The 26,981-nt window shown below is 43.5% G+C and overlaps 1 protein-coding gene across 2 annotated transcripts; it reads left to right on the top strand.

Annotated features, from left to right (window-relative positions):
* Nucleotides 1–26,981, top strand: LOC143298516 (uncharacterized). 2 transcript variants are annotated; one of them, XM_076611363.1, is made up of 7 exons: nt 1–250; nt 16,518–16,718; nt 18,153–18,249; nt 19,494–20,942; nt 22,454–22,553; nt 24,062–24,158; nt 25,047–26,981. In XM_076611363.1, exons 1-7 carry the CDS (start codon nt 110–112, stop codon nt 25,281–25,283), a joined length of 2,322 nt encoding a protein of 773 aa, XP_076467478.1. In that variant the 5' UTR covers nt 1–109; the 3' UTR covers nt 25,284–26,981. The 2 variants fall into 2 exon arrangements, with proteins under 2 accessions (XP_076467478.1, XP_076467481.1); XM_076611366.1 differs by lacking the exon at nt 1–250 and adding an exon at nt 8,940–9,049.

Consider the following 26,981-nt stretch of genomic DNA (forward strand, 5'->3'; position numbering starts at 1 on the left):
TGAGCTCGCGAACTCTGTCGAAGCGATGGCTGTAAAAAGCTTCCTGTTTGACCTCAACTTCACAAAATGACTGTGATCGAACGCCATTTACTTGCCGAGACGCTTCCTAATGTGTGTTCTGAAACTCGGAGGGAAGGATAACAGAGGACACGGTGCCATGCATAAGTTGACCAATGTTGTACATTCCGGTTGGATGACCAAATCTCCTCCGGAACAAAAACTGCAATCGCCTCTCAAGATCTTCCGCGCAGTAAGTTTATCACCTGATGAAAAAAACAACAACAAAAAAAAAAAAAAAACCAAAGAAAACCAAAAAGACCTCCCCCCCCCCCCCCCCAAATCATTGTAAATAATGATTTACGAGTGCTTAGTTCATATATTAATGTAATTATCTCTTGATACCATCGAACTTTGAAGTCTGTCGTGGTCATGTATTGATGGGTGTGTCATTTACCCTAAACACTGAACAGCTGTTTACTTATGGGGGCAAGACGTACATGTAGGACCATCGACATTTATGTAATCCATTTAATGTGTGTTTGTTGTCTTCAAATTGTGACCAGCGTGCAGTAATATAAGAATTGCTTGAACTGGCGAAATTTACTAATTTAGTAGCTCTACTGTTCTGTTCATTATTGCCCAGGCCAGACTGGATATGCAGTATATAAAATGTAAACAAACAAAATTTGGATTGAATAATTGATTGAAACCAAGGACACAAAGACATGAATGTACAGGAGCTTCTTGTCTTTGGAGGATGTCACCATGTATATGTCCTGTTTGTGTATCTGAGGTTCTGTATGAGTGTCTCTCTCTCTCTCTCTCTCTGTGTGTGTGTGTGTGTGTGTGTGTGTTTCCATTCCGTCATATAATCTAAATTATCTATAAATACTGGAACAAGACAACGCAGGTTGAGGTGTTATCTATAAATAGTATAATGAGAGTAATTAAATTTTCAGTAAATTAGGAAAACTAAGTATACATGTGTGTGTGTGTGTGTGTGTGTGTGTGTGTTATAACCATGGCACTGAAGTCTGATCAAGAGATCTGTCCATTTATCATAATTAGTGGAGGCAGGCTTGCAGCCAAACGAACACGGAAGAAGACGTTTTTGAAGCTCCAGGTCATTGTCTGATAAGGAGTGATAGCAGATGTGGGCCATACTATGATACTGATGGCTATCAGCTTTTTCTGTCAAGGCTGAATCAGTAGTTGCCCAAAGCATATAAACAGAGTTTACACTATACACAGTATTGGTCATGATATACGCTAGCACACTTGTTTGTTTGTGTCAGATACGAGCTCATGTTTCCAGATTGAAGAGTGGTCATGTTATGGATTCAGTTTATGAGTGTTTGATTTAATCTGAATTTGCTGAACTTTGGATTTTAGATGAACTCTAACAGTACACCAGACAGTGTGACTGTTTATCTCCAGTGAGTGAGTGTGTGTGTGTGTGCTTGTGTGTGTGTGTGTGTGTGTGTGTGTGCTTGTGTGTGTGTAGGTGTGTGTGTGTGTTCAGACACATTTATTTTGATTTGTTTTGAAGTGTTTCTTCTTGTGTGAACCTGTTCTATTTGTGTTACACAGTTGCTTGAAAGTTGTGGTAATACAATTTGTATTAATGATTATAGAAGTTATACATTGTGTTCTGATTTGTGATGAACAGGAACTTGCTCTCTTGCCACCAGCTTACTTCATACCTGTCTTCTTCAAATCAGTTTTGTGTGGATGCTCAAGGAGTCACAAATATACAATATCAAGGAATGTTAATTAATTCTAGTTATATGAATATTATGTTTCTTGAAACATGTGTAGATGTCACTGCTTGTCTTGCCTTGTTTCCTACCTGTCATGTTCACAGCACTTAAGCATGATGCACAAGGAGTTAAGGTTGATTAATGCTAGTTATTGCATTTCATGGAATACACATTGTAGAAGTAACTGTGTGTGTGCGCATGGGTGTGTGCATGCATGTGTGTGTGTGTGTGTGTGTATGTGTGTGTGTGCGTGTGTGTGCACTTTGAGCAGGGTTTCCACATTCTGTTCTCTTTACCATACTGCCCCACCCACCCCTCTCCCTCCCAATCCCACCTTCTCTTCTTTTTACTGGTCTTCCCATCTTGGTCTCTTTACTTTTAGTGCAGTGGTGTGCTTTCAGACTGAATGGGCCAGACTATAATTAAAAAAGCTTCATTTCTCGCGGCTGCTGAAAAACGGATTTGAGAAGTTGGTAACACAAAACCACACGACTTTCTTCATGGTAGTGGTGTCTGTTGTGACAGATGCAGTGGATTTGAATGGTTAATTGATAAAGCACTGGATTTCCAGTCTGAGGGACCAGGGTTCAATCCCAGTGTTGACTACTCCTGGTGTGTTAAGGATGGAGAAATTTGCAGTTTCCCAGGTCAGTGTATGATGTGAATGCATGCAAAAAATAGAAGCACACGTTAAACATCACATGATCCATGTCCGTGTTTCGTGGGGTTATGGAAACATGGACATACACAGCACACCCCCATAAGTGTAGAATGGTTGCCTATATAGTATATGGCTCGGGAATAAAATAGTTACAACAGAAATGGTTATTAGATACAGGTTTAAGCATTGCACCTGATAAAGTTTACCTGCAATGGCGTCCATGCCTATCCCCATCCAACCACCCTCATTATTTACTTGTATTATTTGTTTTATTGTCATTATTATTATTATAACTATTATTATTTTTATCACTATCATTATTATTATTCTCATCATCATTTCCACCAGCCGTTGGCTACCCTCCCCCTCCTCATTCTTCTGCCCAAGTGCAGATTCTTCACCTAAATGATGGCTGTCCTATCATGAAGAACTCATGAGTTATATATATTTTTTTTTATTGTACATGAATGGATCTGGGAATAGCAGCCCATGAACATTGAAAAAAAAGGAGGGAAGGAAAGAAAGCTCTTCTAGTTTGGTTTGTCAACACAAGTTCTCGCCGTGCAGAGAACAATGGTGGTTAGTAAAACTTGTTGCTGTAAACTGCACACCTGCCTGTTTGTGTGCCAGTCTGGAGTTGAAACACAGCACTGGTAGCTGGGTTTGGATTGTGTACACACACACACACACACACACACACACACACACACACACAGAGAGATATATATGTATATGAGAGAGAGAGAAAGAGACCAATAATATTGGATTGTGTACAGGATTGTGTACACGAAAAGGGAACACACACACACACACACACACACACACACACACACACACACACACACACATTCACAGACACACAAACACACACACACACACATTCACAGACACACAAACACACACACATGTATGTATGTGTGTGAAGGGTGGGAGGGCATGGGGGTATGTATAAGCATTCAGCTGGTCGTTAGAAGTTAGAAGCACGGAAGCCACCATTATTTTACACCTGTGGTTTGTTACTGTAGAAGGTTGGAGACAGGGTTTGGGGGTAGATATGGAGGTGTGTGTGTGTGTGTGTTTGAGAGGGGAAGTGTGTGCTTATGTGTGTGTGTGTGAAAGAAAGAATGGGTTTGAGTTGGAGAGAGAGAGAGAGAGAATGACGGGGAGGGGTGGGGGGGTTACACGTACAGGGACATGGTTCTATTTATTGCATTGACAATTTATCTTTTTGGCAAGGGGAACAAATACATGAACAGACAAAAATAAAGACGGGATACAGGAAATTGAGCAAACTGGAAAAAAAAAGAAAAAAAAAAAGCCACAGCCGAGATTTCCATTCATATAAATCATTTGAATGTTAGCCTGGGTGTAGACCATGCAACCCGTAACGTTACATTCGGGAAGTAAAAGAAGAAAATTAGGACACACACTTTATCCATAAAATACACCTCACCCGCGCTAACACACTTGTATTAGTTATTCCGTTCTAAGAGAGAGAGAGAGAGGTCGGGGGCGGAAGGGATATCAAAGACCTACATCGAATTAAAGGGGAACAGGTCTTTATTATAGGGGGGGGGGGGGGGGGCCTGGGGGGGGGGAAGACATGAGATGGAAACGTGTATGGGGGAGGGTGGGGGTGGAATGAGGGGGTAGGAGAGGGGAGAGCAATGGAGATCTCAGGTGGAGGGGGTATAATTATGATTTGAATTTACTTTAAAAAGAACGGGTGGTGACGAAAAAAAAAAAAGGAGACGTGAGTGGAAACGTGCGCGCGTTCGCGCGTGTGTGTATGTGTTTGTGGAGAGAGAGAGAGAGCGTGGTGCGAGATTGGGTATCGTGAGGGGAGTGAGTGTTTAAACTGCAGATGCTCTCTCTCTTTTCTCTCTCTTTCACACACGCACACACACACACAGGGTGCCACATAACAGATACCGCGCGCGTCAGCTGGTAAGCGAGGGGAATCTTGCAAAAAGAAAGCGGACATAACAGGGGTCAGAGATAATGTAAGGGAGGGAGAGGTAGGAGAGGGAGGTGAAAGGAGGTGGGGCGGGGCAGGTGAGCGGAGACCTGGTGTTAGGTTTGGTGGTTGTGGTGGTGCAGACGTGGTAATATGATATGGAAATCCCCACACACGTAGAGGGAAAGCAAAATAAAACAAAAATTCCCTTCATTCCCAACTACTAGGGTGTGTGTGTGTGTGTGTGTGTGTGTGTGTGTGTGTGTGTGTGTGCCGAGATAAGGGTGTGTGGAGGGTGATGGTGGTGGTGGTGGTGGGGGGAGTTAAGATGGTTGTAGCATGGTAGTGGGTGGTATTCGTGTGCATGTGTATTCATGCAATGTGAAGAGGAAGTCCTGGTGTCCACTAAGGTGTCATCAGTTACTGATAGCACCGACAAAAGTGTGTTGTGGCGTGGTGGTGAGACGATTATGATGTGTGGGTGGGCAGGTGCGCGTGCGTGTTTGTTACAGAGAGAGAGAGAGGTGTTTTCAAGACTCAGATTTTATCCAGCATATTAAACAGACAAGCGTTTGACTTTACAAACCAAACGATTACAAACACCTACGACTTGTACTGCTACAACTACTACTTCTAAAACCTGTTGAATGCCTTACTCCATGTACTGAATAGAACAGAAAATGGTTTGCAGTAACACACAGGGATTTATAGACCAAAAAGCAACATTGTCAAACGACATGAAGTATATAAACCATAATGTCAAACGAAATAAAGTATGGACCAAAAACCTTTGATGATTCTGATAGTCACATACATGTGTAAGATGTAGACAAAAGAGAGCGTTTTCAGTGCTGGCGCCACTGTGCAACGTGCACATATGGTTTGGCTTTGCCTTTCGTTGTTGTGTCTATAAAGCTGTATGGTTTTCGTGATAAATGAACATGATTCTGATCCTCTGTCTGTCTTTCTGTCCCAGTGTCCTCAGTGGTCCCCACTTTCACAGTTTCACTCACAGTAAGTGTGTGTGTGTGTGTGTGTGTGTGTGTGGATAGATGGACATATAGATTAAGATAGATGGATAGATGGATAGATAGATACATACATACATACATACATACATATTGCCACTATAGATCTCCGCTGCCGCAGATGCATGTGTCTGTGAGTGTGTGTGTGTGTGTGCGCGCGCGCACGTGTGTGTGTGTGTGCGTTAGGTATAACTCAACACAGTAATAAGAGCAGACTGAAGATAAAGCACGAAGATGTTCTCGCATTCCACCTATCAAATTAGGAGGCAAGATTGCAGTCTCTTGGTGCTACAGCCTTCTTGGTTGAACAATCTCAACGCCGACTGTTTTAAAACCCTCTTGGTCGAGAGAGTTGGGATGGAACTTGGACAGGACACTCTCCACAATAATCAAATTCTAGCCCGGATAGTTAGGACAGCAGTTGCCTCCTCTGCTGTTCTGATGGTATTGGTCGGACACGACTGACTATCATACAAAGAGCTCTGGATGGCAACATGGTTTTTAGTTTCTAAACTGATATAATGCCAAATAATTGCCCAACTTCTAAGATGTGTTATAGTATACATATGGGTCAGTCATCACGGGTTGATGCCTCCATGTAACTGAAACATGGAGTTGAGTTCAAACCGGAGGGGGGAAACGTGTCAGACCCGTGAGGCGTTTGTCTGTATGTCTGTTTTGTCGATGATAAAAATTCGTTTCCGAACGTTCATCATGAAAAGGATTTGGATAATTATTAAATGTAGGCCTTAGGTTTATCCAGATCTAGACTTTTGCGTCTCTGAATAATTATGCGGGACGTAGTTACTGTCACAAAACAAATGGTACAAACGTAGGGTAAAAGTGTTTGTTTTTTTTTTTCCGTGAAAGGAGAAAACGACTGTTTTTCTGCTGGTGTCATGCCGTGGATGATTTAAGAGAAGAGCACGCTCGCCATTGAAGTTTTAACAAAATCCCGTGTTAGTTTTTCCAATAGCATCTCCACTTGAGGGTCGAAGTAATGCGAACAAAAATGGCACTAGTCTGTGACCATTTTATCATGATTGTATTTTTGTAAACACACATGGTAACCCCTGAAACATAAGTAATCTGAAAGTGTTGTTTAAAGGATATTCTTCTTCTTCTCCCTTAACTTATTTTAAAAATTACGTATCCAAAAATAGCGACAGTGTTGGGGAAACATCGACCCAGGATTGCCACATTTTCCACGACGACGAACGCGCTGTGGACAACTCGAGATCGATGCACTCTACAGTGGAATAGTATTTCAAGTTTATTGTGGCTATCGCAGACACCTGACTTGAATATAATTATGATAGAAGCATTTGGAAGAAGATAGTTAACTGTTGTGCAGATCTTATGCATGTCATTCAGGAAGTCTGGGTCTCGCTGTCTCCTGCTTACATTCTACTCTGCAATTCGATTCCCACCCGTATTCGATACAATGGGCTACACGGGCTGTACTTGCCGTTGGATTTGCTTCTGAGTGCAAGCTTTAGCTCGAATCTGACACTGATTGACAGTGCTGTCGTTGATTGTTTACATCCGTCCCCCACCTTTTAGACGTTTGAGCACGTTTTAGTGTGATGGCCTAGAGATAACGCGTCCGCCTTGGAAGGGAGAGAATCTGAGTGCGCTGGTTCGAATCACGGTTCAGTCGCCAATATTTTCTCCCCCTCCACTAGACCCTGAGTGGTGGTCTGGACGCTAGTCATTCGGATGAGACGATAAACCGAGGTCCCGTGTGCAGCATGCACTTAGCGCACGTAAAAAAACCCACGGCAACAAAAGGGTTGTCCCTGGCAAAATTCAGCAGAAAAATCCGCATCGATAGAAAAAACAAATGAAACTGCATGCAGGAAAAAATACAAAAAAAAAAAAAAAATGGGTGGCGCTCTGTGTTGCGACGCGCTGTCGCTGGGGAGAGCGTCCCGAATTTCACACAGAATCTGTTGTGACAAAAAAGTGAAATACAAATACAAATAATGTTGACCCTTGACTGTATGCTTGAACACGCTGTCGGGAATCTGTCAGTGTGAATATATATATATATATATATATATATATATATATATATATATATATATATCCATTCCTTTTCTGAAAACAGCACTTTATAAGCTGCGGTCTGCTTTGAAGGTCTGAAAGTACTGAACTGAGCGCGCATCACCAATGAAGTAATAAAATGTTGTGTTGGCCTATTATTAAAACCAGTCGTGCATGATTTTGCGAAGTGTGTTTGTTATGATGAAAGTGGTAGCTTATTACATATATATATATTTTTTTTTACGATGGGTTGGGGTCTTGAATCGAATTCCTGGGACAGTACATGTTTTCTTTTTCTCAACGCTCAACACAGTCCCATACCACACACACACGCGCGTGGGCGCGCGCAAACATACACACACACTAAAGCACCCACCATACTCACTTCGTATTCCTTCTCCCTCCTTATCATTCTAAACGGCCTTTCAGCCGAAGACATAATGATCACCATAAGAGTTAAGAGACCGAGCAGTACTATTGTTCCTCACCGTGCCGAGCTTTTGAACTGTCTGGCTGTCAGTGCATTTTTATATTCTGTTTGCCGCCCGACCATATAATCCTTGCCGCTTGCCAGCTGACGCTCGATTTGGCGTACCCGCTCCACCCCCATCCCTCCCTCCTCCCCTAAGAACGCGACACACATGCATGCGCGCGTAGGCACGCACACAAAAAAGAAAAATAGATCACGCTGTGTGAAAACTCGCCATCTGTCCGCAGTCTGCAGTTTCCCTCCCACCGGCTTGGCGCGGCCGAACGTTATGGAAAAGGGAAAAGGGTAAAGAAAAAGAGGGTTGCCTTTGTCCCTCTCTCTGTCCTCAGTGTGAGTTGCCCCCCTTCCCTCCATAAAACCCGCACCATCCGCCAGCATCCCTCCATACCAATCACTTGCCCCCTCCACCCTCGCCCCCACCCCACCCCCATTCCCCCCTGAACCCCTCGAACCTGCGATCTGGTTTATTTGATTTTTTTTTTTTTTTTTTTTTAATGGTCAGACACTATTTATTCGCGTGGAATCAGCGTGGCAAACAGCAGACTTGGAAGAGCTTCCCATGTGCAGGTCGCCCCAGTACGCGTGTGTTCGTGCAGAGTGATGAGTACGTGCGTGTTTTGCCGTCGGCGTTAAACGTGTATAGTAACACTATTATTCATTGTCTTGACTGACCATCTGGGTAAAGAAAACAACAACAAAAAAGAATCCTTTCACCCGTATTCACTACGCTGAGTATCCATTATTCGAGTGCGTGTTGCACGACTGTGTGCTAGCACGCCTTCCAGACATTTGTCCGACTTTGTTGTCGGATTTCTGCAAAAGCTCGTAACATGAAATGAGTCAGAAATAAAACATTCTAGAAAAAAAGAGACAGTAATTTGAAAGGTTTGGAAAGCTGTAGAAGGTTTTCGGGAGGTGTTTGTCTCGCTTAGACTGACTGACTTTTGTGACCTGCTCACTTACTCCAGAAAGAGACGGTGTGTATATGTGGGAGAGGATCATCTTCGACTTCAGCAGTGTCGTGGTTCTGTCTTAGTTGTGAAACACTACAACATCAACAAAATGAGTTGGTGCTGGAATTTCCAGGCGTGTCTGTCGTTTCTAAAGGTAAGGACTGGCGCGGTCGTGCGTGTATCAGTATGTGTGTGTGTGTGTGTGTGTGTGTGCACGTGTGTGATGTTACTGTTTTGAACGCGTGTATCTGTGTGCATTAGTTTAATCTTTAATCTTTGGAGCAGAGAGAGAGGGAGGGAGAGAGAGATAAACAACATCGCAGGAAGGTATTTCCTGTTCTAAAATGAGACACCTGACTTGCAACCATTCTGCTTCATGTTTATATATATATTTAAAATTTTTTTTTTTTCTTCTTTTCTTTTTTTTTTTTTTTCCCCCAGTGAAATAAGTCAGCCATATGTGGTGGTGGCGGCGGTGGTGGTGGTGGTGTGTATACGTGTGTGTTTGTGTGTCTCAGAGAGAGAGAGAGAGAGTTGTCAAAACAACGTCAAGTCCGGGATTTCCTGTTCTATAACGAGACATCCGACTTGCGACCATTCAAAGTTACACTGACAGTTTCGGCGTGAAAGAAATCAGTCAAAGGTGGTGTGTTTGTGTGTGCGTGTGCGTGCGTGACACCTTTTATTCGACGAATGGGTTTTATTGGTAGAAATATTTCTGAATGCTGGAGACAGGCGAAGCTGTGTAACCCGCTTCTTGTCCCTCAATTTCCTGGGTAGTAGGCGGGGTCTCTCTCTCGCTCTCTCGTGACAGCAACGCTCAGCACTGATTGTGCAACACACACACACGCGCGCGCGCGCGCGCGCACACACACACACACACACACACACACACTTGCAGAAAAGGCGGCACATTTATACAGACAACAGAACCGGCCCGACATCAATCACTAGCCATACCAGGAAGTTGGGTGTATAAACCCCACTGATTCACGAAACGAAACAACGTACAAGATCACGACTCATGCAGCTTAAAAAAGATTTTTTTTTTTTAAAGAGAAAAGAGACAACATACAAGGACGGCAATGTTTGTCGGCGGGTCGTCTTGGATGGTTGGTTCGGGGGGGGGGGGGGGGGGGGGGGGGGGGGGGGCAAGTGTTCCTTTCACTTTATGTGTGTGTGTGCTCTCGCTGCCGGTGTTGACACTATTTTCAATGTTAGTTTGTCACCCAAGCAATGGCCACTCGTAGTGGGCGAGGGGCATGTTTTAAAAAAAATTATTTATCAATCTAATAATTGAAAACAGAAAACAAATAGTAATACAGGCAGTATAATCTACTTTTCCTAATGACACTATCTGCGCGGTCGCTTAGCCATGGGCATTATCTTGAACGTTTTTATTTACGATGATTGACGAAATGTCTGGGTTTTTCCTTGAGGGAGAGGAGGGAAGAAAGGACGGGGTGGAAGGAATAGTTTGTTTTCTGCGGAGACGGAGGAGTGGGTGGGTGGGTGGGGGGTTGGGGAGTAAGGGTAGGTCCACTGAGATGTAATGTAGGTCAGTGCCTCGAATCCCAGAGCCTCTAGAGCTGCGGGCGAACCGACATGTATCCGAAGGGACCGACGCAATACAGACTGTACTGCCTTCCTCGCAGTGGGCGACCCTCACCTGGGATTCTGTTTGTTCCGGTACCGATTCTCTTTGTTTGGATGAACCGTGTTGGGGCCGGGGATTATGCTCATGGGACAGATCCCGGCCCGGCGGAATGCGGAGCATGCTTTTTTTTGAGTGGTGTGAAAGAAAGAAATAAAGTACAGGAAGGAAGGGAGGACAAATCGAGAGAGCCTTGGACGTCTGCACGGTCCACTTTAATGCTCAAGTCCACAGTCGTTAGAGAAGAAGATGGCGGGGTAGGGTGGAGAAGGAGAAGTGGGGATGGGGGATTTGGGGGTGGGGTGGGGGGTATTTTTTGGAGACTTTCTCGCCAAGCTTGTCATCGGGGATGATGGGGAAGGTGGTTGTGTGGGGGTGGTGGTGGGATTGTGTTCGAGGGGGTGTGTGGGTGGTGGCGGTGTTGGGGTGAACGAAATATGGGAAGGGTGAATGGGAGGGGATTTGGGGAGTTGTGGGAGATAAAGGGGATGTTTAGGGTCGTCTCCTCAACGGACAATCAAGGTAGCCCTCAGACTCCCTTTTTGCCCTCCTTTCTTTTTTTTTCCTATGCTTGTTTTGGCTGTCATTTTTCATCGTGGGCTGACGAAGAAGAAAGAAAGATTTAAAGAAAAACATATAGAAATAAAAGAAAAGCGAAGCAGAATACGAAGGAGGAGGAGGAATACAGGAAGAAGATAATGAAAGAAAGACACCTTCGTTGACAAGTCGCTTAGTCTGTCACACCTCACTGCAGGGTGAAGAGAAAGACGAAAAAGGAGGAGAAGAAGGAGGGAGAGGAAGAGAAGACGACGAAAAGAAAAAGAAAAAAAAGAGGAGAAGGAAGAGAACAGAGGAGGAGAAGAGAGAAAAAAGAAAGGATGGTGAGGAGGAGAAGGAAGAAGTCAGGTTGCGGAGAGAAAGAAGAGAAGGAAGAAGAAAAACGTGTGAGAAAAAAAAGGACAAATAAATAAAATGATAGCAAATACAAACTAAGATTAAAAAAGGAAAGGAGTTGAGTATTTCAAGAAGAAGGAATAAGAAGAAAATTGTTCTGGTCACTTTTGAAATCAAGTTGCATTCTTTGGTTTTCGGAAGAACTCTAATAGGACTGAAGTAGAATGATCGATGGTGGTGATTGTGATGATGATCTATCTGTGTGTGTGTGTGTGGACACACAAACACACACACACACACGCACGCACGCACACGCACATAAGAGGGAGGGAGAGAGCTCCTGTCGCCACCACTCCCCTGTTTGTGGTATTTATTTCTCACACCCATGCTGCTTGTAACAGCATACTCCCGCTCACAACGGCCACATTAAAAAAGAAAGAAAAAAGAAAAAAAAAGAAAAGAAGCTGAGACCCGGCCGAGCAAAGGCTGGCAGTGGTGGTGAGTGTATGGAAGAGGGGGGATGTGTGGGGAGGTGGGGGCGATAAATTGGGAAGCCAGTTAACGACACGTGATTATTGTGGTTGTGCTGCCAAGCACGGTTTACGTTGGCTGAACCGAAACGTGGTACATAAAGAGCCCTAATCCGATAGTCGTCCTTAAGTAGAGGGTGTGAGACACAAGCCTCAGTCGCGAGAAGCCTGATTTTGAGGAAGAAGAAGAAGAAGGAGAGAGAGAGAGAGTCAACATCTGCCATAGGTGATAAAGTAACGCAACACGTACTTGATGAGATTTTAGTTAAGTCAAAGGTGGAAATAACGACAAACTGCGTCAGGATGGGGACCGTCTTTTCAACATTCTTAAACAGAAAGAAACAACACATTGATGATTGTGGATAAAACACATTTGTGACTACCAACCTTTGGATCATGCAGTATAAAGCGAGACGAAAATCGTTCACAATTTTTAGCCCTGCTGAATATCTTTGAATGTGTGTTTTCCCGGGCCTCTGTAAACTGAGAATGTTGCTGAAGAGTTGACCACCCAGGCAAGGGTGCAGCACCCAATTAGGAGAATCGGTATCACATGTTTAAAAAAATGTTTTTGAATATATATATATATATATAATTTTTTTTTTTTTTTTTTTTTCAACACGTGTGTCCTGTCAAAATCTCGATCATGTGTGTGTGTGTGTGTGTGTGTGTACACGCACACACACATGAAGCTGAAGGACACGCAGTCACACACACACACACACACACACACACACCACTGACATTATGCTCGCGGAACGCACCAACCAGTATGAAACAAACTGGTGGACTCTGCTTTGTGCGCTGTACACACATAGCTCACTGACGATATATGAGAGATAGATCTGTGCTCCGCACGGCGGCCTGTATAAGTTCTTTGATGTCACACTGTCTGAACCATTGACCTGCATTACAAACCTCAGACAGATACCGCACAGTGTGGTCTGAACCATCTCCTTCCTCTGCTCATCATCCCAAGGCCACACAGGCCGTGTGTGGTGTCAGAGGTGTCTTCCTGCTGAACAGTAGCGGAACGTCGTGATTGGCGCTTCACTCGCCAGCCGGATGCAGATGTTGCGAAAGAGAAAGCGAGGGGGAGGTGGTGTGGGGGTGGGGGTGGAGTGATACAGGGAGGGGGTGGGGGAGGATAACCGGCAAGTCATAATAATGACGCCCGAACAGTATACAGTGCCGCAGTGTGTATGTGTGTGTGTGTGTGTGTGTTCAATTGCCGGTTTGATGTGTAGAAGGGCATGCTATGCAGAGGTGTGGGCGCGCGCGTGTGTGTGTGTGTCTGTCTCGCTGGCAGTATGACCGTGTGGAGTTGTGCAAAAACGTGCGCACTGCTGCTCTCGAAGTAGTACACAAATGCAGTCGCGGTTGGTGATATTTGATAGTTCTGTAGGCAATTTTAGCTGTACTTTGGTGATCATCAGAAGCACCGCTGCAGTCTGGGAACCAAGAGAATGTATGTGTTTGTGATCGGTTTGAATTTTAGAGCATGCATGCATGTCAGTTGTGTGTTTGTTGTTGGCTTGAGACTGTTTGTGTGTGTGCATGTGTGTGTGTGTGTGTGTAATGTTCATGTACACATATACACACTCAAACACACAGGTATGCATGCACCCCCCCACCCCCACCCCCTCACCCCTCCCGCCTCTCTTACACACATACAAACACACACATTCATGCATACATACATGCATATTTCTGTCTCTCTCTTTCACACACACACACACACACACACACACACGAACATGCTTGCATTCAGACACAGGCATGTCTGTATACACCAGGGTTGGGGTTGGATTCTTGAAAAAATGGTAGATTTTATCTTGTACTTTTTCTTTCTCCATCTTTTTTGCTTGTTTTGTTTCTTTCTCTTCTTTTTGGACTTTGTTTCTTTTGTCACAGTGTTTGGCCTTGTTTTTTTTGTTTTGTAAATAGCTGACAGTAAACCAATCCATGTTCAGCTATTTTTCTTTGTCCCCCCCCCCCCCTTTTTTTTTTTTTTTTTTGACATTCATTGGATGCAGTTCACATTTATATTTGTGTGGTTTTAATTCTTTGTAATGCTAATTGGTGTGCATTTTAATATCTTTAGAGGAAAACATTAACTGGGCTCAAAATCAAAAGCTAATAAGTCATAAAACTCCACTGAACTGTTTTATGGTTGTCTTGTTGTTGTTTTTTTGTTTTTGTTTTCTTGTCGACATTGTGCTCTTTAGGCACCTGTGCTCCGTGTTCAGAGGCTTTGTGTGCTGGGTGTTGACAAATTTGTCTTTTGACCCCTCAAACTGGTCAAATGTTGATATGGATAAAAGGAAGAAACTTGACACGCATTTTTACTGGATCATCTGCAAACATGTGCATGCAAAGGTAAGGAGGTGTGGGTAGGTGGATTTCCACACCCCTGAACATGCACACACAAACACACATGCAGACATGCACACGCACATACACGCACGCATGCATGCATGCACAATATGAGGAGTGAGAATTTCTCTCCCCCCTATCTCTGTCCTTTCTGTTCTTACTCACTAAGCATCACCCAGGATTTGAACACCAGACCTTCAGTTGAAAGTCTGATTCAGGAGCTACCACTTGCCATACCCATCAGTTACAATATTTTAAGTGTGTTTAATAAAATATTTGCATGTTTAACACTATTCAGATAAACAGTTGCAGTCTCCACCGACTCTCAAAAAAGAAAAAAAAAAAGGAAAAGAGATGTGGCATCATCATACAGACAGGCTTCCTCAGCAGTATTTTATCAGCATTAGAAAGAAAAAAAAAAGCTCACAGCAGTGATGGGGTGCTTCTGTGGTCTATGTATTCCAGTTGGTTGGCTTAATTGGCTGGGTCAGGATACATCCCTGTGGGCTAGATGTGAGCATGGGGGAGGGAGGATGATAATGGGGCCTAAACGATGATAGTTATCTATGACTCACAGAGGTTGCTGCAGAGAGCTGTTCACACTCTGTAATTGCTGTTTACATCAGGGATGATGATGATGATGGTGATGTGCCTGAAGGGGATCTCAGCTTAGGGCAGTGTCAGATTTTCTTTCCTAGGTGTTGACTGGTGGTTCTTGAAAACAGAAGAGCAAGGAGGTAAGAGGGGAAAGCACTTTACTGGTCTCTTTGGTTTCAGTTTTGTTGACTGATTAATGTTTTCAATGAAGGCAGCTGGCTGGCTAACAAAACTTGGTTCGATAATATTGGTCCTTTGTGTGTGTCTTTCTCTGGCGCTATCTGTTGTTCAGTTGCGGGGTATATTACCTCTGTTCTCATTTTGTGTTGTCCCTGAGTTACAGAATTACTGTCATAAGTTTGGAATGAATTATATCTTTTAAGCTGTATTTAACATGATAGAATGTTATTTGTTTGTGAAAACCATATTACTATTATTTCTTTTTTTGTTGTTTGTAATTGATTGATGTTCTGTGTTATCTGTGTGCAAGCAAAGTGTTCAGAGGTGCGAATGAGTTGATTTGAATTGTGGAGATATTTAAAAAAAAAAAAAAAAAAAAAGTGGGGGGTGGGGGGGTAGGGTAGGGGGTGCTGGTGGGGGAAGGGGGTGGTGGCACTGATCCATCATTTTAGTTATGGGTCATTATCACTTAATTACTTTCTCTCAGTTCTGTGTTCTCATTCTTCTCTTGTCCTGTCTTCACATCCAGGTGAGATATGTTTGAGACTTTTCTGAGGTCAGACTGAAGGGAGGACTTTGGAAAAGGCAACTTGCTACGTACCTTCACATGAGCGTTGTGGTTGTATACATGTACATGTCAGTGATTTCAGACTGAAATTTTCTGATGGAAAACAGGAGTCTCATCCCATTTCTCTCTCTCTTTATCTGTCTGTCTGTCCCGCTGTGTGTGTGTGGATGCATGCACGCGTGAGAGAGAGAGAGAGAGAGAGAGAGAGAGAGAGAGAATAATTTATATTTCGTGAGGTTAATGGAATGAAGAGAGAGAAAGAGAGTTATCTCTCTTTTCCTTAAAGTCTTTTTCTTTGCATCCATTCCAAATGATCACTTTTCCTGCCAGTTACCCTCAGTCCCTTTCTTTCTCTCCCTCTCTCTTTTTTTCACTCTGTCTCTCAACCCTCTCTGTTTTTTTCTCTGCAGTTTTCTTTGAAATCATCTTTGTCTCTGTCTGTCTCTTTCTCTCATTTCTTCTTTTCTCTGTTTTTCATTACTCTCTCTCACCCTTGCCCCCCATATCAATCTCTTCCTCTCTTCTTCCTATCTCAATTTTCTTTCATTTTTCAGATGCTTTTCTTTCTTGATTTTGTACCACAAAGCTGGGTAAAAAAAAAAGAAAAAAAAGAGCATTCTTGATGCTGTGCTTGTCTTAATACCTTGAAAAAGGATATAAGTAATTTGTTTGTTTTCCATCTGTCTCTGTCTGTCTCTGTCTTTCTGTCTGTCACCCTGTCTCTGTCTGCCGGTCTCTCTCTGTGTTTCTCTGTCTCCCTGTGTGTGTATCTGTGTTCAGGGTGATGTGTAATGAAGGTGTCACTCTCTGCTTGTCCTGACAGAAATGGAAACAGCGGTTCTTCGTGCTGCACAAGCCCACAGGCAGCCTGCCGGACCAGTATGAGCTGAGCTACTACAGCTCTGAGCAGTGCTCCAAAAAGAAGGGCTCCATCGACCTGGACCAGTGTGAGCAGATCATCGAGTCGCTGGACTCGGATCAGTACCCCTACCTGCTGGCCATCAAGACCATCTGTCGCAGCAAGGTGAGTTGCCCCAGTCCCCATCCAGCTTTGGCTTATTCACTAAATTAATTATTTGCTTTCTGCCCGTTATGGTATGTAGGGCAGCAACGAAGCTTCTGTTTGTGTTCCAGAAATAAAAATCTTTTACAGGACTGAATTGTTCGCCCTGTGCTTAACCCCCAACCTGGAGGACCAGTGAACTATGCTTTGTCCGGCCTCTCTGCCTTTTGACCTGCCTGGCTTTGGTGGTCCTACTAGGAGCATAAGCTCCCATCAGCATAGCTCTAGGAGTCCCTGAGGCACGCAAGCTTCCCATCCACGACACGGTGGCTGTCCTTTGGGCACCTGTTTACATGTGTTCAAAGATTGGGCCGCTCACCCATTACTGTTAGTTCTCGCCCCAACATTTCTTCACAGACTGTCGCTTAGTAAGGAACAGGAGAGAAAAAAACAAACACCCACCACCAAATCTATCAAAAAGCAAAAAATCTGGTTAGTAATAGTAGCCAGAAATGGCATTTGGCTAGCAGATAGCGGACGATTAGATGTCTTATCACTGAGTTGCCATGAACTTTTGGCCATGAGGAGCAAACAGATAGGCCTGATTTGCATGAGTTGTACATGGCAAGTATATTTAACCAAACTGGGAGTATGATGCAAACTGCTCATGGTAGTGGTAGTTTTGATACTTTTCTTTAGTAACTGATTCAGTTCTATTCTTTATGATTGCGAAGTACTCACACAGAGTACCCATGTGAGATGTAAGCTTTGATACAAGTGGAACAAAGATGGTCCTGGGGGGGGAGGATGGAGGAGAGTGAGGGGATTGTCATTCACACGCAGAGCAAAGAAAATGCTTTCATTGACTGCTTTTGAAAGTGGAGAGTCAGTGATGCTGTGGGTAGCTCATGACATTATTGCAAAAGTGCACAAAAAATTCAAAACACTTCATCAGTCTCTTGATTCCCAATTGGCATGTTTCATTTTTTGACATTTTAATGGATCTGTACCTGAGTGTACTGCCTCAACTCTCAACTGCAATGAAAGATAATAGTTGGGCCAAGAACAAAGTGAGAGCTGTATGATCAGTGCATTTTCCACTGCGATGGGAGATCATTTACAGCTTAGTCTGTTGTGAAGGACCAGTTTTCTAAAACTTGGAGGCAAGATTGCACTGGCTTGCTCTCTTAGTGCTGCAGCCAGGGGGTCTAGTTTGAGTGTGGGGACCCCCCCAGTGCTGTCTGTCATAAAGCCCTCTTGGCCTAGAGAGTGGGGATGTAACTCCGGCAAGACACTCTCCACTATAATCAAATTCTAGCACAGGTAGCTGGGACAGCAGTTGCCTCCTCTGCTGTTCAGTTCTGTAGGTCATTAGTCGGACATGACTGACCATCACACAGGCCTCCACATACAGTGCGTTTGTGCAGGAACTGATGAATTATGGCGTTGTTGCAGGTGAGGACCTACTACCTGGCCACCAATTCTGAAGAAAGCATGAACACATGGGTGCAGTGCCTGTGCCGTGTATGTGGTCTCAAGCAAGAGGATACACGTGAGTGCGCTGGCTGTGGAGGGTTGGTTTCTTTTGATGGATTGGTGGTTTGAATCTTTCTTGCTCTCTCGCTCTTTCTTTCTTAGAAAGACACAACTTTTATCTTTTTTTGCATATTTTTCTTTCTGTCTTTTTTTCTGCTTGCTTTAAGAAGAATCTTTCTTTTCGTTTTTTTCTTTCTTTTTTTTTCTTTCTTTCTTTTCTTTTTTTTTGTTTTGTTTTGTTCATTCTTTGTTTCTTGCCCCCCTCCACCATTTTCTTTCTTCTTGAGGAAAGGAACTTTAGAGGGGGCTTATTTATTATCATTATTTTTTTCGTTTTGTACTGGTTTTCTACCCTACCATTTAGGTAGTCATACTCTGTTTTGGGGGCAAGTGCATGCTGATGGTGTTCATGTGTCCATAATCCATCAACAGCTTACATGGATTGCTGGATCTTTAACACAGGTATTTGATCTGGTGCCATTGTATGCACACAAAGAATATTGAGATAACAGCAAGCCTGAGCAGTATAATACATTATGTATATTATGTATGTTTTCACCCGGGAGACTGGTGAAAAAAAATCACCACCCTTTACTCATCAAATGAAGCCAGGGTTTGAACCACAGACCTGCGGGATGGGAATTCAATGCTTTAACCACTTGGCTATTGCAGATGTCATGTGGAGGTTGGAAAGAACGGTTTAAATCTAAGAATTTTAAAATTTGATAATAATGATTTTACAGCGGTGTGCAGTTATCAACAAACGACTAAAATGTTCTCTGAACCTAACTGTTTAATATGATTATAAGTAAAGATGGCTTACAGTTCTTGCATTTTTGCTTGAATGGTGCAATTTTTGAATCGTCATGTCAAAGTTGTTTTCTCTATTTTGATTGGTTGTTTCCAAGTAGCTGCTGTGCTGCATTTCGTGAATTGTTTAGAAGATGTGTACCACTGACCCAATTTGCACACTTGTTGACACTGTATGTAGGCCTTTGTGTCAATGTAGATGGAGTGTTTAAAATGAGCCAGGTTAATGCAGACTGTGATTGTCATATGTTGTCAGATTTCTTGCATTCACTTGTTACAGTTGTGATACTGTTTTTGTGTGCCTTGATGCGTTGGAGTGTACTGTGTATGTGTGTATGTGCATGCACGCACATTTTTTTTCTGTGTGGATTTTTTCAGAAGAGCTTTATTGGTAATGGCTCAAGATATCTTGGAACTAACCTTAGTTTATACTTCTGCGCTTGCTTCCAGCGACAGACATCCCTGACGTCCGATATGAGCATGGTGCCCAGAGCAACGCAGGTGAAAACGCCTCTGGAGAGACAGGGTCATCTCCGCCCTCCACAGTCACCTCACAGCCTGTGCAGGCCCCCATCTCTCGAGGTGCTACTGTCCCTCCTTCTTCCAGCACTCCAGGCAGTTCCCACCCTGCCCCGTCTACCTCCCCACAGTCTTATGTCTTTCTGAATGACTGCACCACAGGCACGGCTGAGAAGCGCAGTGATCGGTACGGACGCACTGACAGTGTTGACAGTGTGCCTGAGTATGAGGCCCCACCTCCCCCTGTGAAGAAGGGTTCTCACTTCCACAACAACAACAATGAAGAGTTTTCCAAAGGTGGATCTCCGGACAGTGGGTTTGATGTGTATGACCGGCCCCCTCCTGCCGGGCAGGAGACATACAGCCGACCCAGGTCAGGGTTTCAGGAGGTGTACGACCGTCCCAGGTCAGGGGAGTTCAAGAGCTCTGTGGGGAGCCAGGGGGATGATGATTTTTACAAAGTGCCCCCTGCCAGCAGTGCAGGACAGACGGGTGCATCCATGGACACTGTGGATTTGAACTCGGCGGTCCCTCTGCCAGTGCCTCGCCGTAGTCCTCGCTCAGCCCGCTCCAGCCTCAGTGATCGTCCTGATTCTGTGGACTCCTTCAGCAGACCGATGACCGATTGCTATGATGTGCCTCCTTCGGGTCACATTGATCGACCAGTAGAAACCTATGACGTGCCTCCGCCTGGTTTCAGTGACCGCCCAGTGGCAGAAACATATGATGTCCCCCCAGCTGACATGTCAGGCATGGAGACCTACGACGTTCCTCCCCCATCCTCTGGAGGACGTCCGGTGTCGGAGAACTACGATTTCCCCCCACCTAGGCCCGCTGCCCTCGGTCCGGAGGAGGGGACATCAGGTAGCAGCTCCATGCCCCCTCGGCGCCCGCCGAAACCCCACAACCTGACGGCGCAGTCGGTCTATCAGAACATGCCCAATAAGAGCAGACCCCAAGATGATGGCGGTCTCAACGCAGTGCCATCTGCTCCCACACACTGCACCCCCAGTCTCAGCTATGACGTGCCGCGCTCCTCCTCCATCGCCACCCCTCCCCGAGACTCCAACATCCTGGACGTCGCCCCCCCTCGCCCCGCCCCCAGGTCCATGGGCGGGGCGGCTCAGGCTTACCAGAATGCTCCCCCAGTGCTCCCGCCCCTCCCAGAACCTTACCATGCCTCCAGGAACGGGGATAAACGAGAGGCTGGACATAGGGATCGAGATCATGCTCCCCCTAAGCCGGCAGACTTGAGCAAGACGGGAGGAGGTAGGGGGCGAGATAGTCAGGACCTGTACCAGGTGCCCCCTGTGGTGCCCCGCATTCCTGCCCGCTCCACCACCATGCCGCCTGGAAGAGGTGGAACCTCCACTGGTGCAGGTAAAGCATTCACTTTGATTAGTGTCTGAAATATAGTGTACAGAACAGTGCAGGTAAAGCAGTCACTCATTTTAATTTCTGAAACATTGTGCAGACAACAGGGCATGTAAAGGAATCAATCGCTTTAATGTTTTAAACATTGTGTAGAGAACAGTACAAGTAAAGCAGTCACTCACTTTGATGTCTGAATCACATGGTGTGGAGAGCAGTGCAGGGAAAACAATCACTCACTTTAATTTCTGAAACATTGTGTAGAGAACAGTGCCTGTAAAGGAATCAGTCGCTTTGATTTCTGTAATATTGTGAACAGAACAGTACATGTAAAGCAATCATTCACTTTAATGTCTGCAACACATAGTGCATGGAAAAGTGTGGGTAAAGCAAAGAATCATTTAAGTGTTTAAAATACATTGTGTACAGAAAAGTGTTGGTAAATCAGTATCAGTATCAGTAGCTCAAGGAGGCGTCACTGAGTTCAGACAAATCCATATATGCTACACCACATCTGCCAAGCAGATGCCTGACCAGCAGCATAACCCAACGTGCTTAGTCAGGCCTTGAGGAAAAAAAAAAAAGAAGAAGAAAATACATTAATAGATAAAGCAATCAGTGAATCACTGACTTTTATGTCTGAACCACAATGCACATAACAGTGCAGGTAAAGCAGTCACTCACTTTAATGTCTAAAACATTGTGTACAGAAGAGTGCTTGTAAGCATTCAGTCTCTTTAATGTCTGAAACACATTATATACAGAAAAGTGCAGGTAAGGCAATCAGTGAATCATGTCTGATTCAGTGTTGAGAACAGCGCTGGTAAAGCAATCACTCACATTAATGTCTGAAAGGTTCTGTACAGAACAGTGCTGGTAAAGCAATCACTCACTTTAATGTCTGAAACATTGTGTAGAGAACAGTGTAGGTAAAGCAATCACTCAATTTAATGTCTGAAACTTTGTGTCGAGAACAGTGTAGGTAAAGCAGTCACTCACTCTAATGTCTGAAATACAGTGTACAGAACAGTGCATGTAAAGCAATCACTCACTGTAGTGTCTGAAACGTTGTGTAGAGAACAGTGCTGGAAAAGCAATCACTTACTAATGTCTGAAACATATAGCGTACAGAACAGTGCTGGTAAAGCAACCACTCATTTCAGTAAATAAATGTCTGAAACACAAAGTGAACAGAAATTTGCCTAAAGTTGGAGGGCTTTGGCAGCGGTACTGGAGATTGTCTTGAGATGGAGTGGGCGAAGAAAAGGTGTGATATGCTGTTGAGTGCACCGTAGATGAGTGTGGATTGCGTGTGTAGTAGTGTGGTCTTTGTATTTTTTAACCAGGAGAGACCAACAAACTTGAGTGTGTGATGTCTTTCATTCTTGGTCTGTATTGCTGTGTTGTGTATTGTGCCATCTTGGCCCGTATTGTACTGGCCTGACCTGTACTTGTGTATTTGTACTGTTGTGATATTGGACTGGCTGGAACAGGGCCTGACCTGTCTTACTGCGTTGCAGTTTCAGAGGAGATGGAGGCTCACTACATTTGGAGCAACACGCGCACCAAGAGCTTCAAGCGTAACCATCAGCTCAACGCGACCTCTGCTGTGTCTGCCAAGTGAGCAGTTGAACCTTTTCCCCGCTGTTTAAAAAACAATTACTATATGAAAAAAAATGATTTGTTTTGTTTTGGGGAGGTCGGGGGGTTGTTTTTACTTCAGGGTTTTGTACTTTTTGTTATTTTTTCCAACTCAGGGTAGTGTGTATTGAGGTCAATCTGATGTACAGGTGTCGTTTATTTGGCAGACAATGAGGTTTTGGGGCAACTTTCATTTATTGTGTTTGGGATTATATAGAAAAATGTGCACTTGTTTGTTACTGATTGAAATTTTTGAAAAATGTACACTGTTTGTGTGTCTGCGTACATCTGTGCACACATGCATGTGTGAATCTGCAAGCATGTCATGATGTATGCTCTCGATTTCCATGCATGCATACATATATAAAACTAACATGCACACATAACACATACACCTACACACACAATCTGGGGTAGGTGTGTGTGTGGTGGTGGTGGGGGGGGGGGAGTGAATAGGGGGGAAGGGGGGGGGGGGGGCAAGGGGGTGTCAGAGACTAGAATTTTGGTCTTTTTCTGTCTCATTTTCTAATTTCATTTCTTAAACAACCAGTTACTGCTAGAACGCACATAAAAAATATATAAAAAAACAGTTCAGTTATGAATTCATTTAGTAAATGCAGATTTACTTTTGAGGGTGCTTTTGCATCACAAGAGATGAATCACCAAGTTTTTTTTACTAGAAAGGGTATTATTATATGTGCATTGAGAGGAAAATGAAAATTGAGAACACACACACACACACACACACACACACACACACACACACACACATGGAATGCAGCTGATATTGAGTTAAAAAAAAAAAGTTCATTGTCTAGCATTAGAAAAGTTGTGGCACAAAAGGGTTGTCCCTTACAAAAATTATGTTGAAAAATCCTTTTTGATAATAATACAAGTACACATGCAGACAGAAAAAAAATAAAAAAAATAAAAGATGGTGCTTCATTGTGGTGATGCGCTTTCCCTGGGGAGAGCAGCCTAAATTTCATAGAGAGAAATACGTTGTGACAAAAAGTGTATGGCAGTCAGTCGTGTCCAACGGTGACCATCAGAACAGCAGTGGAGGCAGTTACTGTCCTGATGATCTGGGCTGGAATTTTCATATAGTGAAGAGTATTTCGCACAAGTTGTTTATTTATTCACTGTCTCAGCCAAGAGGGCTTTGGGACAGTCAGACGGTCATTGGGAAGATCCTCCAAAGCCACCTAGCCCCCAAGGCTGCAGAACTAAGAACCAGAGCAGTCTTGCCTCCTAGTTTGACCTAGTTTGAAAGTCATAGTCCTTCACATGGGACTGAGCTGTTAATAAATTTCTATTGCATTGCATTGAAGAAAACATTGATTATACAGTTCTCACTTTGCTGTTGGCCCATCTGTAAGCTTATGTCAGTCTCTGACATGAGCAGAACACTGAGCCTGGAAAAAAAAGTAGTACAATAGAAAAATACAAGCACAAAAAGCTCATCTTGTGCTTGTTCTTTTGCGCAGGCCTCCTCTGGAGCCCCGTCGTCCCCCTCTCCCACTTCGCAGTGAGTTTGCCTCCAGCTCTGACGATGATGACGATGTTTCTGTCGATGGCAGCGATGTGAGTACAGAGCTGGCATCAGTGTATAAAGCTCTTGGATTAAGTGTTTGTATTTAAGTGCATCCTTAGGTATTGTGATGTATGATATGTATGTTGAGTGTGTGCTGTGTGTGATGATTTTGTGTGTGTATTGTGATGAATGATATATATGATGAGTGTGTGTTTATGTAGTGTGTGATAATTTTGTGTGTGTGTGAATAAAGTTAGTGCTTGAGTGTTTGGTTAGGTGTCTGTCAGTGCCGGGATTTTACATTGTGCAGTGCAATTGAGCATTCTTTACATGGAAAGGCGCTTTCTATATTAGAATCAACTTCATCATCATCATCATCTTATTATTATTTGTGGTTGCAGTAGTTTGTGGGACATTTAGCACTCTCATGATGTTTCTTCTTTTTTTTCTGTCTGTTTTTCTGCTAAGCTTTGCTCTTTTGTTTTTCGCTTTTTTTTTTCTTTTCTTTTTTTGGTTTTGTTCTTTCTGTCTTTCTCTACTACCTTTCCTTTTCTTTCTTTCTGTCTTTCTTTTTCATTTCTACTTTCTTTCTGTCCTTGAAATCTGTTCTTTCTTTCTTTCCTTTCTTTTTGATGTTACTTTTCTTTCATTTCTAACTTTCTTGTAAATATTTTCTTTCTTACTTTCTTTTTAGATATTCCTTTTCTTTCCTTTCTAGCTTTCTGACTGCCTTTCCACCCTTTCTTTCTTTCCTTGTTTTGTTATTGCTTTGTTTCTTGCTTTTCATTTCTTCCTTTCCTTTCCATCCTTGCTCCCTCTCTTCTTTCCACAGTTTCTGTCTTCCAACCTTTTTTTTTTCTTGTATTCTTTCTGTCTTTCTTTCTTTCTTTCTTTGTCTTCTTTCTTATTGTTACCATTTCCATATTCATAAATTTCAGATACAGACACACATTGACCCCGGCATCATTCGCATGTCCACCACTGTACCTGTGGCAACGGAACAGGAGTTTGACCCAGAGCTCAAGTACCTTGACCTTGACCTGGACACCCCTCCTGACCTCTCAAGGCCGCAGGCTGCAGGGACACATGGGAAAGGAACAGAGTACCGGGAGATTGATTTTGACAGAACACAAGCTCTGCAAGAAGCTAGGCGAGCACGACATTTGAATAAGTAATGGATGGTGCTGTGTTGAACTGCATCCAGGGGCATTGAGACTGGAATTTTGTACTGTCATCTAGCGAGTGTGTGTGTGCATTCATGTGTGCGTACATGTTTGTGTGTGTGTGATTATGGTATGCATACACATGTATTTGTGTTCATGTGTGTGTTTCATGCATGCGCATGTTTCTTTGTTCATGTCTATGTGTCTGTGATATGCATATATATATATACATGTATCTGTGTTCATGTGTAAGTGTTTATGTTAGTCTGTGTGTATCTGATAACATTTTTTTTCTGGAGCAAATGTTTGCCTTCACTAACTAACCTTAATGAAAGGAAGATAAAATGCTTTGAGATATTTGAAAGTGCTATGTAAATGTGCTGTTTTCAGTCATCAAAGGGATGGACACAGAGAGGGGGTGATACATACCAGAGAAGGAAAATTGAAAGCCACTGAAGAATCTGTGAATAGCCTACTGTAGCTTAGAAAGATTAACATCGTCCTTCAGCACATTAGCACCCCGCTAGAGTACACAAGGTTAGGGAAAGTCATGTTCTCCTGAGTAACGCTCAGAATAATGAACAGAGGATATGCGGGCCTTGTATGTCTGCACTGTCTGTCTTTCCTTCAGTCCTTCCACCCTTCCTTCGTTTTGAACGTTGGTTTATTTATTTTTAATCATCATGACTGTCTGGCTGACCCTGCACAGACACAGCATACTTCTTTATTAAGCCTGGATGCCTTTGTGGTCATTCATATTTGGGGGGAATTCCAGTTTGCCAAAACATGGTTCAGTTACTCATACTATACAGTGACCCACTGGTGCAGACTCTGGCAGGGGTCCGATTCCTGTTCTGTGCTAACTACAACCCAGTTTAAGCGGAGAAATTGAAAGATTTTTTTTTGAAGGGGACAAATTTCTTTTGGACTCTGGAATCCCAGATTGCCAAAATGCCCGTTTAAAAGTCAGTATTTTGTAATGTGCAAAAACCTGCAGGTGTGTTGACAGCTGTTCAGTGATGGTGTGTTAGTGATACTTTTACTGCTTTTGGCTGGATCCAAAGGTTGTTTGAATATTTTATTGTTTTCTGGTGAAGCGAATTTATTTAGGAGGACAGTCGGGGGTTGCTCAGTCTGGGTTTCTCAGTGTATATTCGGCATTCAGGCCAGCTAGGGATCAGACCAGTATCACTTCATTATCTCAGAGAAATCGAAAAGGTGGCGACGTTTATGATATATGCAGTTTATAAGCATAACAGTAAAAGATGGCATGAAAACCTAACAAAAAATGCAAACACAAAAATCAACTACAAAAAAGGAAACATGCATGCAAGCATGTGCGCTCACACACATACACACACACACACACACACACACACACACACAACACACACCTGCCTGCATGCATGCATGCATATGAACACACCACACATGCCTGCATGAATATTGATACACACAATCGCACACAGTTTTAATTTCTGCACACATGTGTGCACAACATACGTACTTAACATGGTTAAGTATTTTGAACTGTTATAAGGTAGGCTTAGCATTTAATAGTCAGTCTGCTGTTGTTTATTACTGTTATATTAAGATGTGTACTCACTTATTTGCCAAGTTATGCACAGTCATTTGGTGAAGTTCCTGGAACCTTTTGGTCAAATTCCTGAAATCTAAACTTGCAGACAAATGTTCTTCAAATTTTCATCT

This window comes from Babylonia areolata, chromosome 24, assembly GCF_041734735.1.
Source record: "Babylonia areolata isolate BAREFJ2019XMU chromosome 24, ASM4173473v1, whole genome shotgun sequence".
Taxonomy (NCBI): domain Eukaryota; kingdom Metazoa; phylum Mollusca; class Gastropoda; order Neogastropoda; family Buccinidae; genus Babylonia; species Babylonia areolata.

Excerpts from the sequence above, each read along its gene's own strand:
- LOC143298516 (XM_076611363.1), top strand. The coding sequence starts at position 110 with ATGTGTGTTCTGAAACTCGGAGGGAAGGATAACAGAGGACACGGTGCC. Across the intron at positions 18,250-19,493 it reads TCTCAAGCAAGAGGATACAC|CGACAGACATCCCTGACGTC; the intron begins GTGAGTGCGCTG and ends GCTTGCTTCCAG. Across the intron at positions 22,554-24,061 it reads ACCTCTGCTGTGTCTGCCAA|GCCTCCTCTGGAGCCCCGTC; the intron begins GTGAGCAGTTGA and ends TCTTTTGCGCAG.